The 13449-nt window shown below is 40.3% G+C and overlaps 2 protein-coding genes and 4 non-coding genes across 7 annotated transcripts in view; all 6 read right to left on the bottom strand.

The window, feature by feature from the left end:
- Positions 1 to 518: 518 nt before the first annotated feature.
- LOC136748189 (small ribosomal subunit protein eS17) lies at positions 519 to 4891 on the bottom strand. Its single transcript, XM_066701728.1, has 5 exons — positions 4795 to 4891; positions 3456 to 3607; positions 2000 to 2105; positions 1292 to 1357; positions 519 to 642 (listed from the first exon to the last, which is right to left on the bottom strand). The coding sequence occupies exons 1-5, from the start codon at positions 4795 to 4797 to the stop codon at positions 562 to 564; spliced, it is 408 nt and encodes a 135-aa protein (XP_066557825.1). The 5' UTR covers positions 4798 to 4891; the 3' UTR covers positions 519 to 561.
- On the bottom strand, positions 829 to 953 carry LOC136748985 (small nucleolar RNA SNORA71). Its single transcript, XR_010816697.1, has one exon. It is a non-coding gene; the product is annotated as a small nucleolar RNA SNORA71 (small nucleolar RNA).
- LOC136748983 (small nucleolar RNA SNORA71) lies at positions 1548 to 1672 on the bottom strand. The gene has a single exon (XR_010816695.1). It is a non-coding gene; the product is annotated as a small nucleolar RNA SNORA71 (small nucleolar RNA).
- LOC136748981 (small nucleolar RNA SNORA71) lies at positions 2515 to 2639 on the bottom strand. Its single transcript, XR_010816693.1, has one exon. It is a non-coding gene; the product is annotated as a small nucleolar RNA SNORA71 (small nucleolar RNA).
- Positions 3772 to 3896, bottom strand: LOC136748982 (small nucleolar RNA SNORA71). The gene has a single exon (XR_010816694.1). It is a non-coding gene; the product is annotated as a small nucleolar RNA SNORA71 (small nucleolar RNA).
- A 1464-nt stretch (positions 4892 to 6355) lies between the features above and the next one.
- The window catches only part of csnk1g1 (casein kinase 1, gamma 1), a 64172-nt gene continuing 57078 nt past the window's right edge, over positions 6356 to 13449 (bottom strand). For both annotated transcript variants that reach the window (XM_066701724.1, XM_066701725.1), the window contains one exon: positions 6356 to 12557. In XM_066701724.1, coding sequence (XP_066557821.1) covers positions 12503 to 12557 — 55 coding nt within the window. In that variant the 3' untranslated portion in view covers positions 6356 to 12502. The remainder of the gene's footprint in view (positions 12558 to 13449) is intronic.

Raw genomic sequence — 13449 nt, 5'->3', positions numbered from 1 at the left:
TTTTTTAATACCAAGAAAGGACAGAGGAATCCCAAAGGCACTATAATAAAAAATAAAAAAATAGTCTCAGTACAGACATAACCAAGAGTACACCTATTACTGAACAGTTATGTCCAAGGTAAACTAGTTCAAGTATAAAACAAGGATCACTACACCCACTGCATCTGAACTCTTGCTTCACGTGGAGATGCAGGGACAAATGACAAAACAGATCAGAAGAGATCAGCACACTCCACTCAGAATCCAAGGCACATCAAAGTAGTACAGCTCTGCTTTTATTATTTAATCCTAATCCAGAGCCGAACTTGAAAAACAGACGCATTTCAGCAAACTGCCTTCCAAACCTTTCAAAACATTTTGAAAAATGTTGAGTGTGCAGGTCTTTTTTGATCCAAAGTAAAACTAATTTCCTCTTCATTAATGCACACATTAACTTCTACATTTATTAGTTAACAAACAGCTCAAACAGCAAGGTAAGCGGGTCTCAAACTGAAAGAAGTCAAACTCTCCACACAGTGTACATTTTTTCTCTTTATTAAGAGATATATTACAAAGGTACGTCTAGACTCCTCCTCTGGGCGTTTTGAAGTTCATTCCGACAGTCGGCTGGGTGACCTGCAGGTTGGACAGACTGCCGAAGTCCTGAAAGAAGGAGAACAGGGAAATGAGCGGGCAGCCAACACACAAACCGAACAGCCCAGACCCTGGAACCTGGGGCACAGACATCCTGAGTGAAAGGCTGTAGTAACTTCCAGGTAGAAGTCCATCTACTCAAACTGCTCTACATAAATTACTTAAATTATCACAACTGCTGCACTATGAAACAAGTGTCTGAAAGATACAGGGCTTGACAGGGACAGTTCCCAACAAACACGGGAAAGCTTTCAGGTCTCTCTCCCTGTACTATCAATGACTGGGCAACGGTGCATACCACAGTCACTTTCGATACAGGGGTTTCAAGTCGAAGGTATGAAGCTATTTCAGTAGCCACCTGCTGCAACAAAAATTCAACATACAAAAATGGTATACCTTTTTGAACCACACTGAGCTATAAAATTGAAATTGAAAATGTATCAAATCAGCACTACCATACGAGAAGCAAGCACTTTAAACCCTTAAACAATCTTGAAACCTTTGTTTTAATTAGATGCGTCTGTAGCCAGCCTCCATATCTGATGGAGAGGATATTCAAAGGAGTCACCAGCAGGGCTCTTGGGTGTCAGATATGGTACCAGTCACAGAGCCTTGCTTTGTCAATACAAGTTGTAATAAAGCTCATGCATAAACTTACCAGGAGCTTCAACATTTCCTTAGTATCAGGATCAACCTCAATGATTTCCTGGTCCAAGGCAGAGACCTGAAAAAACAAATCATTGAGTCACACGGAGAAAGTGAACCATGTCTTTACATAGAAAGCACCAACTTACACCAGTCAAACAGGGTTGAGAGTGTGTGTGTGTATATATGCATGTATATATATTATATATACACACAATGTAGACCTTCAGTTATTCTAACATGACATCAGAATTTAAAGTTTTATGAAATGTCTGAAAGATACAGGGTTTGACAGGGACAGTTCCCAACAAACACGGGAAAGCTTTCAGGTCTCTCTCCCTGCACTATCAATGACCGGGCAACGGTGCATACCACAGTCACTTTCGATACAGGGGCAATGTGGTGCTTCAGATTGTGCGCCACGGAAAATGTACTTAAATATGCTGAGATCTGAGCAAATTCTATTCTTTAAAAGGTTATACACGGCTGTTTTTACTGAAACACAGAGAACTTAAAACTGGTTAGACAAATTACACCCAAGCAAAAATCTGAAGACTACTAAAAAAAGTAAATATGCAGGTATTAACTGAATAAAATAGAAATCCTATTTCTATGGACTTTATTTTTACAACATTTAGTCCTAATGCATTAAAAGGTGTTAGAGATTCCATTGCGGTCACTGTGATGGGGGGCAGCAGAGGAGGCTGTTTAAGACACTGACCTCAGGAACGTAGTTGTCCCTCCTCTCTCTCTCCTCCTCCTGCAGTTTGATGGAGATGCCTCTGACGGGGCCCCTCTGGATGCGCTTCATCAGATGGGTAACATACCTGCAGGAAAGCCCAACTCACCCATCAGTGCAGAGTCAGAGTACAGCACACCAGTCCGAGATAAAACCACCCAATGGCACAGTCCAGTTTATCATTAGTGCACAATCTAAGAAGTCAAAATGTCTCAAACAACTGCTAAGTCAGGGTTGCTCTCAAAGCGGTGCTGTAAATATTAAATCATGCTATGAACTGTTATGAACTTCCTAGTCATATTTAGATGAGGAACACAAGACAACATGCCAGTGGAGCGAATGGTTTCATTAAATAAGCTTGAAAACAGCAATGTCAAAATTAATTAAATAAGGCGGAAAGCTCTAAGGAAATGGTACAATAGTAACCTGTCCTTAGTTATTAGATAAGAAGCTGCACAACAATCTGGATAATGCAATTGTAATTCTAATGTGTGCCATGTCTGAAAGATACAGGGTTTGACAGGGACAGTTCCCAACAAACACGGGAAAGCTTTCAGGTCTCTCTCCCTGTACTATCAATGACTGGGCAACGGTGCATACCACAGTCACTTTCGATACAGGGGCTTTTTCCTACTCTGCAAGAAGGGAAATGGTGCACAGCGGGTTTTCCCTGAGGTGCGCTAGACAATGTTTCATATGGACATTTACAATGTTTGTAAAAAACAAAAAAACAAAACAGCTAGTTATAGGATAATTGCAAACATGTGCTAGAAAACAGTGAAAATGAACAGTACAGTCTATGACATGCCTGTGATCTTTAAGTAAATAGGCTAGAAGAGGAGTCTGCTAGGAGGCTTAATTGTCAAACTACCCTCTATATACAACATTCAGCTTCTCGTTTTGAGAATCTAAATGCACAAAAGCACAGTTCTGCTCACGCACAGCAGTGAAAGGAAGTGTCCGCAGACTGAACGGTCTACCACTATTATGGGTTTGATTCTCAGTTGATCACAACAGGGAGCCCAGGTTTATCTGCATGACTGCCCAGATTTGTCCGGAGATGAGATCGCTTCCACAAAGGATTACAGAACCTCGTCTCGACAGACTGTTCAGAGCCTGGGGAAACCCAACCACCGCAGGGAACAGACAGGCTACTTCTAGAAATACCACAGGATCTTCACCCTAGTGGACAACTGGAGTCGAACGCTTTTATCCAATTCAGAATGCACTTCAATTAAATCTAGTGCATTCCATTTCCAGAATGGATTTTTAAAAATTCTAATTCCACACTGGAATTGGAATGGCACCAGAAATGATGGCAAACCTGCTCAAGATAATACCCCCATCTTCTCAATTCAATCAGATGGAGTTAAAGGCTGTGGCCCATCATCAACCAGCCACTGTGCTCCAGTACTGATGCAGCAGCAGCGAGACTCACCCAGCGATCTTGTTGCGCAGCTTCTTGCTGGGGATGATGGCGATCTCCTCACACACCCTCTTGTTGGTGTGGAAATCATTGCCCAGACGGGTGTAGTACTTCTCAATGATGACCCGGGCGGCCTTTTTCACCGTCTTAGTCCTGACTCGTCCCTGTGGAGAAACAAGGGATCGAATGAGGGAGAACAATAAAAACCTGCAGCTGTGATGGTTTTACAGAAGACACACTGAAGGAGGGGATGCGGCTCTCGCGGGGCGTTCGATTCTTACCTGGTTTAGGTCTCAGGCTACAAATGGTTAAAACCTAATGTGTGCCATGTCTGAAAGATACAGGGTTTGACAGGGACAGTTCCCAACAAACACGGGAAAGCTTTCAGGTCTCTCTCCCTGTACTATCAATGACCGGGCAACGGTGCATACCACAGTCACTTTCGATACAGGGGCACAGTAAATCCGTCTATAAAAGCATGAGGGGAAACTGCAGTTTTATTTTGATGACACATGAAGGGTGGCTGGACCTGAATTAGGCCCTGCTGCCCATGTTACATCTTCAAAACAAGTGCTACTGAGCAAAAGTCAACACATTAGAAAAGCAGAAGACCTCCATTACAAGAATTCTGGGCATCAAGGTAAATGATCCCATTTCAAATCCAAGGCTTCATTGGCAAGTCATCACCTGATCCAGTAGCCAGAGATCACATTTCCAGCATGGTACTAACAGTGTGATCTAACCATCCAGGGCCTTTAAGACCCAGCATGACAGACCTCTCTCTCCTCGTCAACTTTTACACATTTCACACCGTAAACACGACCCAAAAGTGGAGGATCCTTCAATATTCACGGGCATTTTCACCTGCAGCACGCTGCCAGTTACACAACCAGCACGCATACGAGTAAATCACCACAATAAACCCTACACGATGAAGCGACTGATATTTTAACATGCAAGCTTTTAAAAATATATTCCAGATTCAGACGCAGTCTACACACACATACAGTCGCTTAAAATAGATCAGAACTCAAAGATAAAACAATGCACTCAAAATGCCGTCTATAATCCCGGTTTTAACACACAATGCTCGCATTATTAAGGCAGCGCAGAAACGCACACTTCGCCAGTGCAGTTAATGGGGAACGGCGCTCCTTCCGCTCACAGTAAAATGACTTCCCAAGAAACACGTTTTTACTCTTCACCCTGCACCCATTCCCGCCCAATATGTATTCGACATAACGCGTAACTAAATAAGCACCGTGGCCGCCTTCAAGAAATGTCTGGATGGTGGCTGAAATAAAAGGATTGAGATGGATTATGAAAAGAACGAAATCTCTTAGGTACCCACCATGTTGGATCAGGTTGGTAGAAGAGGACAAGGCATGCCGGGAGAGGAAGTTTAAAGGGTCAGCGGACTCGGAAGTGAAAAGAGAAATGGCGCACACTCAAGCTCTCGCTGCATTTGGTGCTGCCCCCTAGCGAGGGAGGTTTAAAAATCAACAAATGACATTAGGAAATTACAAGACAATTCGAGATTATTTCACATCCACAAACCTTAACACAGCTAGGTTATTCTTACTATTTTCACAATGCTGTTAGAAGTCCTACTTACTGTTCTTTAACATGCATACAGACAATGGCAGTAGACTTCTCACCTATTTCTGAAGCAAGGTGCGCAATACAGAGATGATCCTCCCCACAATGTTTTCTATCTGTAATTGTTATTCAGAATGGGACTCATTATACAGAGGCCATCTAAATGCCCACGGAAATAAGCTGCCCCTCTGTGGTCTGTGGGCTGTGTCCTAATGGAGGGTTTCTTTCTCACTCCCAAGAACAAAACAGGGACTGACCTGCGTTCAGAGGGTCCACAAGTCAGACGATAAAGTACATTTGTATACACATAAATCAAACCAGGGCTATATAATATTATTTCAATAAAACTATCTTGAATATCGCTTTGAAATAACTAGACAGGAAATGTTAAGGACCCTAAACACAATATTGCAACTGCCTGGGATTATATGGAAATTGTTGTGTGGATGTATACCAAATCTGTAAAATGATAAAACGCCCCAAAATAAAGCAGGAACTAAAGTCAGCTGCAGTGCAGACCTGGCAGAGCATCACCAGGGAAGAAACCCAGCATCTGGTGATGTCTATGGGTTCCAGACTTCAGGCAGTCATTGACTGCAACCAAGTATTGAAACTCACAATTTAATTCATGATTATGTTAGTTTGTCCAAATACTTTGTAACCCCTAAAACTGGGGGGACCACATATAAAAATGAGTGTAATTCCTACACCGTTCACCCAACTATCCTCAAATTAAAGATGCAAGTCTACACTTAAAGCACATCTTGTGCTTTCAAATGGCTTCCTTTCAAATCCATTGTGGTGGCATACAGAGCCAAAATGATGACAATTGTGTCACTGTCCAAATATCAATGGACCTAACTGTATATATCATCGATTTAGATCTTAATTTATTCAAATAGTCATTCTGACTTGAGGACCTTCTGAATACAGGCAGGTCATCCAACAGAATTACCGAACAGAGTATTACTCACAGGGCTTTTGAACACAAATCACAATGTTTCACTACCGCATGATTGACCATTATATTTACTCCTATGCGTCTGTATTGAATACTAATCTATTTGCTTGGATAAGGGAATAACTGGAATACTGCTATTTGATTATCACGGCCTCCGAGAGCACCATGCTTGGAAATGACAGTAAAGGTGCCGTGATAATGCTGGTCAGGACAGTGCACAGATATTGTCTACTCACTTTATGGTTACGGCATTCTAAAAACGCCCATTCATCTAAACATGGACAATATGTCCAGTATCCTCTACTCATCTAATCATAGCGGGGGAAACAAAAGGTACGCCACAACTCATAGAAAAGGTTAAGAGAGATTTTTTATTTACATAAAAAAGGGTGCAAACTTGAGTTTCCCTTTAAATGCGGAGGGAATAAAAAGTGTACATTTTTAAAGGTCACATGTGACAAGTGTTTCACATGAGGCCCTGGAAAATAGGCATTTTAAGACAGACAGCATCAGGACCTTTTTCTGCCAAAATGAAACAAAACAATAAACAAAAACAAAAAACAAAACGGGTCCTTCACAATTGCAGCCCTTTACCAGGTTAATCCATTCAAATACAATTTTTATGTAACATTCATATTCAACACAATAATATTCAAAATACAGTTTTAAGACTTAGTTCTTTTCACCTAAGCTTTCAAAACCAGTGCCAGGATACAAGTAGTACTAAAGTCTTCTAGTTCTGTACATAGTTTGCTTTTCCAATGTTTTGGGGTGGGGAAATCTTATTCAACAGACTTTATTTATGTTTTGCTTACAATGTCCATTGGTTTTAAAACAAAAACAAAAATCAAACTAACATACAATAGTACATTTTGTACAATTTACAACAACCAAAAATATTGCAGTCATGTTTCAGATTCACCCTCACCCCTCCTGCAAGAAACAACATACAGTAAAGCAAATCTGGGCTTGATAAACCAAAGATGAAAAATTAATTTTCAAGATTTCATATTTCATAGAATTCATTAGGCTGTTTTTGTTTTATTTCTGTAGTTCTACATCTCCCATGGTAACAAAATTTCTACTATACAGCAGGGCCTGTCCCAATGCAAAACACACAACCACCACCAAGGAATGACGCCTGCTGTTTCAAAATGGCTCCCGTTACAACATAAGGTGCCTGAATGATGTACAGAGGAAGTTAAATGTGTGCTTTTGGGAGCCGTAGCATCATGCCTGCAACAAAAGGATGAAAGTGCCCAGCTATGGAAATTATTTATTTTTACATATACATCATTCCTGGAAGAGAGCGTCCTTTAAAAATGTACATGAAAATAGAATAGCGGCTGCAAGGAATTCCAGTGTAAGAGCTGCATGTCCATAATCCACTACAAGAAAGCCCATCTTACAAATGTTGTGAAAAAATCTTTGCAGATAGCAGCCTATGCTGGTTTCTCTAAAAAGGATACATGCATGATTGAGGGCTTATCATATGCTACATCATTGGCTTTGATGCCCACAGGAGCTAGATAGAGGGGTGAAGCAGACTATCCTGACTGGTCTCCTTCAACCTGGGTAGCACATCTGTGCAACACAGAAGTCTAAAAGCAATGCCATCTTTATTGGGTGACAACAATCACCCAGTGAGAAAATAAAAGTGGGGGAAAAAGCCCTCTTCCAATACAGATTTGTCCCGTCTGCAAGAAATATTAAGAAATGAACCGTCGGGAATATAACAGTTTGTGTAGGGTTCAAAGCCTGATTTGATCAGAGACAGGGCCATGAAGATATCAATGGATGGATTTATTTCTCCCTAGAAAGATCAAGCGACAGACAAAACAAAAATCCAGAATACCTGTAACTGATAGCAGCAGCTTAAAATATATAAGTTATGTTGGGGATGAATTTGTTGGAAAAACACCAGCAAGCCAACAGAACCAGTCTACTATGTGTCCTAAATGTAATCAGAGGCACATTACGTATTGCAGCAGAATAATACCATACACTCAGTGGAGGGTTTTAATTACACAAATGTTTCATTTTCTTTGTTACAAGAAATCCACTGTTCAGAAGCTATATTAAATAACCCAAAAGATGACTCCCAATTTAAAATTTTAATTGTGTGTGTGTGTGTGTGTGTATTCAAGTAAGTCTTATATATAATTTAGACTCAAGAGCAACATACAAAACAAGAAATTAGAACAAAACAAAAAAAATTAACAACACAAACAAGTTTATACAGAGTTGTGCACATATACAGACATCCCTGCTGTACAGAGGACTTTCATAATGAGTTCTTGGTATGCAAAGAGCATTGTGGCGGCTATGAAATTGTACCTCTATGAAGACTAACTTGTCTAAACAGGACACTTATTCCAGCACCCCACCTGGAGGTGATTTTTCACAGACTAGTGTTTTATTAATGGATTCAGCTATAAATAATTACATATATATGTATAAAAAGGAACATTAAAAGTAAGGGAGTAATAAAAAAGGAAGCATTTTGGTAAATGTACGGTTTTCGCGAAGACTAATCATATTGTCCATTCAGCTTTTTTGCTTTTTTTTTTTTTTTTTCCGTCTAACACATGGTTTAAATCAAGCCAAGTCTTACAAGATTAAGGTACAGTACAAGACTGGCATCTTATTTCTGGTAAACAATATGCAAAGAAATGTAGTGCAGTCAAATTCACCTGCTGTTTTTTTTTTTTTGGGGGGAAAAGCAAAAAAAACAAAAACAAACAAGAGAAACAATAACAGAAGAACCTACAGTATATCATACATTTTCAGTTCACATTTACAAAACATCATTAAAAAGGTTCACACAACCCATGTAAATAATGCTGCAATCTTGCACGAGCTGGCATCAACAGAACAGAAAAGCAAGGCAACCATGTAACTACGTACATCAAGAACTCCGCATTCATTCAAAGAGAAACCTTCTGCTATTTCAGAGAAGGAAAAACAAAAAGACCAAAAAGGACAAACAGAAACACACTCAATTACAACAGTGGTTAATCACCCCCCACCCCCCCCATCAGATCAACATTCCTCTCAGATTTTTCTCAAGTCTTTTGTATGTTTTTAAATCAACCCACAGATTAACTTGATTTGAGCGTTGCAGGTGAATTGCATCCCTGACAGCTTAATCTACATAGCTGTGAGTCTGGCCCTAAACCTACAACCCCTAAACCCTCAATCTACATAAAGTGGCTTTACACTCACGGTTTTGTTTGTGGGTACACCCTAGAATTCAGAAACAATTAAATAAAAGTAAATATTGTAAAAGGAGGCAGGACTTTGCTCTTTACTATTCCTGACAGCCTTGTATTTTGGTAGAAGACTGAATTTGGTATTATTAGCTTTGCTTTACTCTTCTCCCCAAGAAGCTCGTCACCCTCCCAGCCACCCAGTCTGGCATCGACCCCGGATGGGAAACATGTCGTGTGCGAGCTTCTCTTTCCACAAGCTGAACACCCTCTTCTCTTAAATGCAAGGAGACAGTGAGAAACAAAGTTCTGGTCAGTCCTGTTAATACACGGGCCCCGTTTGGTCAAACTTCACGGATGCGTCTGTGTGGGAATTGAAAACCAGACCAGCTTTGTACTAGAAACAAAATCATTAAGAAAAAGAAATGTACTAAAAAACAAAAACACTCAAATGGAGCGTTCCAAAGGGTGCTCTGGTTAAGGCGTTGCAACGTTTCATTCTGACGAGTAAATGATGCGCATTGGAAACAAAACAGACAAAACTGTCAACGATCTTCCTTTACAGTGTTTTAAGTCAGTCGGAGCTAGCAATTGGTCCATATCTTGCTGCACAATTGAAGTTCAAACAGCACAGTGCTAAGAATACAGCATTATTAGGTTTGCTGTAGGAGGGAAAACAACATGAACGGCAGCTAGAGTTGGAATTAACACAGCTCACAGCAGCATCGGGGACATCCTGGGTCCAGACTTAAACAGAGGTTTTGAAGAGGAAGCTACTGAGCATTAGGACAATGCTTCACCTATGAGATTCTGGTGTTGAGCAGAGAACCCCCCCCAAAAAGAAACAAAACTGGCCATAACCAAGTAAAAAATAAAATAAACACAGGGTTCAAATCTTCCCCAAAAGTCTATTTCCATTCAATAATTTCTGAGGGCTAGATACAGTGGGGAAACCCCTAGGACAGACTCATGGTGGGGAAGGCATGGAATATCTCGATCATGGATACAAATCACTCCAGGAGGAAGGAGTCCTCTGTGTTATGCAGTGTTAGCAAATAAAGTGATTTAAAAAAAAAATAAAAAAAAATGTAACCCATGACAAAAATGACTTGGATGATTTCTTGGGGGGAAAAACAAAAAATAGAAGCACTTGGACTATCAAAGTTGTAATAGCAAAGCAATCATGTGTAAAGGTCTTGTTAAATCAACACTGTAGCACAAACAACACAAAAAAAAAAAAAAAAAAAAAAACGTACGTTAGTCACATTTCTTAATTTGTCTGTTGCCACAGATTTTATACGTTTCATGACATGTGTTAAAGAAACTTACTGGTACTGATGAGTTTTCACATTAGTAAGTTTAACTCCAATTTCAAAATCTTGTGTCCCCACACCCCTTCCTCATTTAGAGCAATAGAAATTGAAGAGGCAATGCATATCCGCCTGTGGACCACTAGATGGTGTTCACAGTGCTTAACCATCCACAAGGCTTTCAGGGAGGCCTCTCTATGGCCAAAACCGACATGGTTAAAAAAAGTGGATTAAACCTGACTCAATGGCTTTTCCATAACCTCAAACTCTTATTCTTCAAGACTGTCACTGACACCTTGCATGTATTCTTGCCCATCAGCAGTAAGGCCCTATTTCTTAAAGAGGTTTGGTTTGTTTAAAGCAGCCTCATATAACTTACTGATCACACAAGTCTCAATGTCATTATCAAGAGAGAAGGGAAGGGATGGGCTTTAAGGAGATGTATATTTTGAGTCTAATATTCAATTGACCAGCGAACCAGTGTCTCAGAAATGTAGTTCTGGACAAACCAGTTATGTAAAGGGGCTCAAGGTAGCAGGCATGGCTGGATGCTTCCAACCACGACGATACAGGAGTGTTATGAAAACTAGCAGTGTAAACAAAAACTGCAAGAAATACAATTTCAGCTTGAATCCTCAGCTTTCAGCTATCCCCTCCTCTGGGCCTTTCACAGTATATACTCTACACCTCTTTGACCTCCCACCCCCTTGTTACTGCCAGCCCAACAGAAGTAGACATCACATGCTCCCACTCAAATGAGGCTTGGCCGGGGCTAATTACCACATGCATCTAATGGGCACTCGCTTTCATGTGCTGGGATGATATTCTGCCATTTATTTCCTTGTTTTTCACAGACCTGTAGTGCAAACGCTTCTGTGAATAAATAGAGTCATTTGCAGAATGAGAATACCAGAGGCCATAGTGCTTGAATTAGCTAGCTTGAGTTGTCACACAACGTTACTATTTTCTCTGTAGCCCCAGGACATGGAACAATATAGGAATACAGAGATGAACTGTGAGGTTCAACTTTGACACTTATTTGACTTCTACATATTGACAAAGAGCCTTCACTAAGATTTTAGTATTCTTATGAATGGATTCTTACTTTCTATTAACGTAAGACAGACTCAGGTTATATTAAATTTCTGACACCAAAGGCCTTGTGGTTCGCAGCTGAAAACTGGAGTTATAAGATCACTGTTTAAGAGAGCCCAGTACAATCATCTAAGAGCAAAACTGAAGAGAGAAGGAAACAAAAAACCCAAATAACCTCCTTCGCTCCTGTTAAGCAAAATTAAAATGACAGCAAGCAGCCCCTGATTTCCTTAAATAGCAATGATTCAGAAAATAAAAAAGGGAAAAATAACAAAAGCAGACAGCAGTTCAAAGTTCTCACAGTATTTATGCTTCCCCACCAAAAAAATAAAATAACATAAAATAGTAATTCCCCAAGGAGGTCACCCCATTGACACAGCTGTATGGGTTACAAAGGGATGCCCTGACGAATCCCCAAGAGTGGAGGGGCAGGAAAAGGGAAGGAGCAAACAAAAAGCTCAGTCCCCACTTTATCTTTCAGTTCTTTTTCTATATCTATCATCGTTGTGGAAGATGAGCCGGCAAAAATAAAAACTGATTGGAGGCCTAGCAGTCCCACTGTACTTATGCTTCTGCTGGACAAAAATTCAATCGAACAAATAATAATAAAAAAAAAATACAGCAAGTTAAGAAGTGCAATCCTGCCTGAGTGTGTTGGAGCTCTTCTATCCCAGCAGAAGGTTCAGACGTGAAGCGACAAGTCATCCGTTCCAAAGCAATTATATGTATATAAAAAAAACAAAAAAAAAAACATTTCTTTTCCAACAAGAGATGAGAACAATCAAACGTGCATGTCGCTCACTCACAACGCCCAGGAGGCCGTTTGTTTATGATCTTTTCGTTGTCTTCTTTATTTTACTTTATTTAAAAAAAAACTCCAAAAAATCATTTGTGCCGTGGAGTGTTCTTCTTCCGTTTCCGCTTGAAGAAGCAACAGCACCTGAGAGAAAAACAAACAAACAAAAAAAGATTGTTATTTCTCTAACAATCCTCATGGAAGAACCCCCCCCCCCACCCCCACCCTATAGACCAGTGGGATTCAAAAACTGGACACTCAATTAATCCCATTACAGCATTATGGCCCAAACAGCTCATGAACGTTTTGATTACAGCACACATTATTAAATTACATGATTCAGAAGCTGTTTGGATCAAATACCTTAGGGGGCAGGAAGGTCTAGTATTTGAATCAGACTCAGAAGATTGCTTGCTGATCCCATTACTTGGTCCACACACCAAAGGAGGGACTGAACTGTTAAGGCACAACAAGGAACTACAGGAGAGAAGGGGGAATGAGGGCTGGGGTGCAATCACCACAAATTAAATTAAATCACTACAGGGAAAGGGATAATTGCTGAATTTCTCAGTTATGTGATAAAAGTTTGGCCACAAACCAAGAGGCACAAGAGCTTTTCCAATGAAGGTATGCTGAAGATTTACCCCTGGGAGCAGGGTCCCTCAAACTGTGCCACACTCAATGGCATCCTTAGCAACAGGTTAAGTAATTAAGGTTTTTCACATTTGTTGGAATGTTTGAGATATTTAAGTTGTCAATACAATTCCATTAGCAGTGGTTCAGGCCAATCACTGACTAGCTTCATTTTGTCATTTCCTGTAAAGTCCCAAGGACCAAGTGTCAATGAATGAGCCTTTAGCTGTGGGTTCTCTCTCCAATTACTGCAAACATATGATGGCTGACAAATATGAAAAGGTCAATGCTAGTTTGTGTGCTCTTCCAACCATAACCTGGACCATCAAGAACACTGTACCTTCCAGTAAGGTAAGCTTTGGACCTCACAAAGCCAAGTAGCATAAATAAATAAAGCTCTTAC

The sequence above is a fragment of the Amia ocellicauda genome, chromosome 4 (genome assembly GCF_036373705.1).
Source record: "Amia ocellicauda isolate fAmiCal2 chromosome 4, fAmiCal2.hap1, whole genome shotgun sequence".
Classification (NCBI taxonomy): Eukaryota; Metazoa; Chordata; class Actinopteri; order Amiiformes; family Amiidae; genus Amia; species Amia ocellicauda.
The sequence above is the reverse complement of the archived record's forward strand: the minus strand, read 5'-3'. Positions and strand labels throughout refer to the sequence as shown.